General features: G+C 46.2%; 1 protein-coding gene across 1 annotated transcript in view; it reads right to left on the reverse strand.

Annotated features, from left to right (window-relative positions):
• Positions 1-358: 358 nt before the first annotated feature.
• Positions 359-5726, reverse strand: part of STARD13 (StAR related lipid transfer domain containing 13) — a 216208-nt gene continuing 210840 nt past the window's right edge. The window contains exons 12-13 of the mRNA XM_023531606.1: positions 3756-3932; positions 359-2855 (exon numbers count right to left, since the gene is read on the reverse strand). Of these exons, the coding sequence (XP_023387374.1) occupies positions 2738-2855; positions 3756-3932 (295 nt within the window). The 3' untranslated portion in view covers positions 359-2737. The remainder of the gene's footprint in view (positions 2856-3755; positions 3933-5726) is intronic.

Here is a 5726-nt window from a genome sequence, read left to right on the forward strand (position 1 = left end):
TCTCCGCGGTCCGGGAGTCAGCCACGTCACTTCGCAAGTCTCGATTTCTCGTCCGCTCGATGAAAATGAGTTCGCATTACTCTCTGATAAAAATACTGTGAATGCGTTTGACTAACTTGCAGATTTAAGATCAATAAAATGTAAAACAAATCTCTACCTATCACTTTAGGCCTTAGGCACAGGTCGGGGCACCCAGGCTGTTGCCGAATGTCTGTGGCTAAGAACATTCTGATGTTTGGGAGCGATAGTGACCACGGTACAGCGGAGCCGAGCTCAGAGCCAGCTATCTTAGAGGGAAGTCTTCCTCGCGGTACAGGATGAAGCATGAAAATCAACGTGTATTTTATAGAAAATAAGAAATATTTAATGTATATAAATTTATTTGACTTGGCAATTATTTATTTACAATTGATGATTGATACCAACAATTGAGGTAAAAATATACATGAGGTATAAATATAATATTTAAATGCAGTATCATATTTTATTTCCATTGGCAAGATAACAATGAATAAAATACTGTGGTATTTGACCAATAAGCTTAAAGCATCTTTCCCCTTCTTTTTCTTTCCTTTTTAAATGCACCGTGTTGTTATGTAGCAGTGATGTGATTAATACGGGAGTAAATTTTAAAAAGTCGGGTAATTTGAAGAGCGAGGGAACCAGACATACAATCACATTTGTTTTTATTGTTTTAAGTATTCTCTAGGTCCTTGCTTCTTAGAGTGTGGTTTCTGAGCCAGCAGCTTGGGTATCCCTAAGGCCTGTTAGAAAGACAGTCTCAGGCCCACCGCAGACTACCTGGATCAGAGTCTGCATTTGAACTAGATCCTCAGGTGAGCTGAGTGCACGCTAATGCGGGCGACACAACACCATTCATCCTGTGTGCCTGTCAGAGGCTCCTAAAATGTACGGTCCCCTCTCTGGTGTAGAGTTCTTGTTCAGCTAAATTAAACTTCACTATGATCTTGTCCACGCCCATTAAAGTCATCCAGCACATATCCGAGATGTGTGGTAGAAGCGAATTTCGCTCACAGAGCATTGCCCAAATGGAAAATTATGGCTTTGTTGCCACCTCCTCAGGTAGGCCAGGAATCACAACATTCCTAGGTCACAGTTCGCACGCTATGTACCATACGAAACTCACATGCAGCATTTTTATTCCTCTCGATGAAAGAATTGCACATTGCTGATAAGAGAAAACATGACATAAAGGCATATACAACAAAAGGGAAAACGCTCATTTAAGATTTATTCTCTTTCCCTTTAACACCATTTGCTGAGTTATGATACCAATCTCTCGTGGATTGCCAGAGGAAAATCTCTCTCCCTGAAACCAAACACAATAAATTATTTTTCTCTCTATAGTTGTTGAATTACAATAATAATAATAAAAAAAACCAATTTAAATCTATCAGCAATTGGTTAAGGAGAGTCAATTCGCTTAGTCTATACAACAATAAATAGGGTTAGGCCAAACGTATAGGTAGCTCGATTGGCTGATGAAGAAACATGAATTTAACAAATCTGTTTATATTTTCTAATAGTAATTGAAGAACATGGTTTTGGCCTTATGTGGATTTAAAACCCTGTCTTTCGAATTGCAAAACTTGAACGGATTCTATCTGAAGAGCATCGTTTATAGCAAAATAATTCCCTGAAGCTACAATGGTCTGGGGATCTCAGGTGACCATCATCTCCCTTTGTCTGGTGTCCAGAGTTAAAATCAGTGCAATACATTGATAAGAAAATGCCAGTGAACTGTGACCAAATAGGCCACTGGTCAAATAGAATGACATTTAAGAACATTACAAAAAACTGATAAAACACAGAGGCTGTGGATACGCACAGGCTGTTACAGTCAGCTCTCATCAGCAGGGCAATACGGTTCTGTGTCAGTCACTCTCGCTGGCCAGTGACCCCTGGGCCTCTGACATCTCATCGAAACTGCACCTGGCCAGGCCCAGTGGCAACTGGTGATCCAGCCTTGAATTTGGTAGCGACTTCTCACCCACTGCTTTGCTTTAAAGAAGAGTAAATGTTCTTTTTCTCGCTTTATCCAACGCCCCGCCCTGGGTTTCCAAACCACGAAAACAAACGGACAACACAGAACCTTTCAATGCTGTTTTCCTTTGGTTAGTTAATCTTTGGTTAAACATCGGGCAGACTGACAGGCCACACATTGTCACACCTTGGTGGCAGCAGCAGCTGCTTCTCCGTGTCCAGCAAGCGGAGCCCAGAGCAACGTGGAAAAAAACCACTTAAGGAAAGGACTCGCCGAGTCGTAAGGCAGGGATTCACCGAGTCGGACGTGCTCCTTTTCAATTATATATAAGGTATCGATTTTACATATATACAGCGAGGGTAGAGATATACACACATATGTACATATGCTGTACAGACATTTATTTACAGTTAAGAATATGCTTCGTAGAAGCCTTTAAATAGCAAATTAGGCAATGCACAAGGAATAATCCATTTAATTTTAGGTAACATAGATAACCGTTCTGATTTTTAAAAATATTATATTAGTAGGGCTATAGCCATCTCCAGGAAGGCTAGGAAACTTCTAGAAGTTCTCGCATGTCCGACATTCCGACTCGTCAGCGTTTCCACTGTACGCGTTAATCACGCCCACCAGTCTCCCCCTCACTCTCGCTTTCTCGCAAGCACGCTCTCTCCCACGTGTTGGCTTTCGCTTCCTCTTCCCTGAGTTGGATGTCACGCTGGGGAAAACTCAGATTTTGGTTTCTGGACCCTCGGCAATGAGGGGCTGAAAAGAGTTTCTAATCTTGGCAACTTCCGCCGCACACAGATGTCCAAAGCCTTTATTGTACCATTCCGGGGAGTGACCTCTGTGGGGACAAAAATATCAGAAAGTGGGAAAGCCTTTCTCCACGTCACGCCACTTTGTCATGGGGGACGGGGCTGTCTTCGTGCCCCGATGGCCAGGACACTTGTGTACCCCGCGGGCTGCCTCTCGAGGACCCGAGGACCCAGTATGCGCCCTATCTTTTCAGCACTTACTGGGTGCTTTCAAATGATACTACCTTTTGCCTTGAGTCGGAAAATAGTTTGCCTTTGCATCGGTAAATTTACTCATCCTTTTAACCTATGTAAAGTTTTTGTATGCGATTCTCAGTTCTTTAAGGGATGACAACAAATTTCCCTTTCCTACTGCCACGTGAGAACGGAAGGCCCCGGCAACGCGTCATTGTGAGGAAAATAAAGTGCTGAAGAAAAAATAAATAAATAAAAAAGATGCTATCTTTCTGAGACGATTCAGACTGAATTCTAGACTTTACTGAGACGACTCAGTTTATGTCCACCTAGGCCGAGAACCTGGTTGAGCATCACGCCTGCCTCGAAGAGGCTGGATTTAAGCTGGCTTCTTCTTTGCAAAGGGACAGGCCTTAAAACAAATGCCAGAGAGGGGACTCGCATCTACCGAGCGTCTCCTGTGTGCCAGACTCTAGCGTTTGTGTTTGTTCCAGGCGAGAGGCGCAGACATCTAAGTGTGGGCAAATCGAAAAGAGAGAAGAGCGAAGGACCGCGGGAAAACGTCCGAATTTTAGGAAGGGTGGGGGAAGAGGGAGGCATAAGTATTCATCTATGAAAGCATGTTAATGGCTGCAGGGAAAGAAAAGTGTAGCGGAATAAGAAATCAGGATGACAACAAACAGGGCCCTGGGGAACGTGCCACGCCCGCTGGGGCTCCGAGACCGAGCCGGCCACCCGGCGGAGTTCACACTTACTTCAGGTCTATCCTGCAGATGTGGGTCAGTCGTGACTTGCCGGAGCCACACGGTTCTATTAAGTACTGAGAATCCATCACGATGGCTCGCACGCCGCCCATGAGCGGGGCTTCCTCGTGGTCCACCGAGAGGGACAGCAGGGCGCACATTCCTTTGGGCAAATCGGTCTTCCAGGTCCTGTAGCGAAACAACCCGCACATCAGAGTGTGGCTGACAGAGACAGAAAGGCCTGAGCCCAGAGCTGAGGCTGACACTCAGAGTTTCCTGCTCAAATTCCAGTCCCAGTTACTTGGATTAAGTGTGGCGAAGTTTATACAGTGTAATTCAGAGCAAAGGTCTCAGCCCTCAGACCCGGGGGCTGGAAATGGTCTTACAGCATCCAGACCTGCTTTTGGAACTGACCAGAGGCTGCAGAGGCCCCTGCACATTATTAAATGGCTGGTTTTACAGTTTTGGAATTAGGACTCGCTTGTTCAATTCTTCAGTGTAAACATCCATGAAGCACCGGGACGTGCCAGGCTCTGGGAAGCCAGCAAGGACACAAAGATGCACAGTCCAGGAGGAGAAACAGAAACGCAAAGAGCTCGCTAGCACGCCATAGTCAGTGCGGTGACATGGCTAAGCATCGAGCATTCTGCGGCCACGTGGAAAGGAAGGGGAGGCGGGAGGTTTCCTGGAGGAGGTGATGCTAACCTCGAGTCTTATGGGGTAAATGAACTGGTGATGCTCAGCTTGAAGAAAACTAGACACATGTAGACAGCTACTCATCTTCAAATACCCAAGTGGCTCATAAGTGGGAGAAATAAATACCGTGGATTTGAGTCCAGAAGGCAGAGAGGGAGGAAGGCACATCTCAGTTCGGTAGTGGAAAGAGCTGCCTCACAATGTGCACTTCCCAAAAATGGAATGGGCTGTGTGAGGAGGTAGTGAGTTCCCTGTTACTGGAGCTATTCAACAATAGAGGGGGCTACTCCTTGGGAAAAGGTTGTTGATAGAAGTCAGGAACCACAAGAGTATTTGTGTAACAACCATTTCTACCAGAAAATATAGGTTTTGTTATTATCATCCCAGTTACTGGCATCACAAATCCTATCCCCTTACGTAACCATTTCATCTATGACTTCGTCTTGTCCTACCACACATGAAGGGAAGCCATTACACGCTCCCAGCAGGAACCTGGGAGTAAGCAAGCCCCACGCAAATGTTCAGCAGCTTCTCCGTGGGTGTGCCTGTTCTCTTTTTTTCGTGCACAATAAAGGGATTAATAATAAAGACTGACAGATGCAGAGATCCGTGGGGATAAAATGGAAAGATCTTCGGTCACTATCCCTGGATGCTCCCAAGGAACTAGAGAAGGGGACAAAGTGAGTCAGAAACATGGCAGTCCGGAAGAGATCCCGGCCAGGTGTGTGCACCTTGGTTAGGAGATGCTCTGAAGACAGGAAGTATCTCAGCCCTGTCACTTCCTCCTCACATTGTTCCTTTCCACCTTCTCGTATCATAACCACAAGGACTTTCTGCTGCAGGAACCACATCTGGTTCATCGTTTATCCCTTTCGGGGCCAAGTTCATTTCCCTCAGAGCCTCCTGGTCCACCCACCTTCTCCTTCATGTCTTGCGTGAACCTTCAAAGTAGTGAGACTCTGCCCGGACCACCGTATTTAAAATTCCACTCCCTACTCTCCCTTACCTTACGTATCCTCCTAGGCTAAGGCACCCCATCCCTCTTATTTATTGACTCTCTCTCTAATACAATGTAAACCCCGAGGGAGCAGGACTGTCTGCCGTGTTTACTGCAGCCTCCCCGGAGCCAACAGCGGTGCCTGGCATAAAGCGGTGACGGAACAGCACACTAAGAAACGGCAGGCTGGTGGACGGATGGAAGGAAGGCAGAGGGTCCTGCGCTGGGACTCTGGTCCCCCTTCCTCTAAGGGGAGGAAAGAGGCACGCCGTGGCAGGGCGCCACCCCCC

Source organism: Pteropus vampyrus, unplaced genomic scaffold, assembly GCF_000151845.1.
Source record: "Pteropus vampyrus isolate Shadow unplaced genomic scaffold, Pvam_2.0 Scaffold71, whole genome shotgun sequence".
Taxonomy (NCBI): Eukaryota; Metazoa; Chordata; class Mammalia; order Chiroptera; family Pteropodidae; genus Pteropus; species Pteropus vampyrus.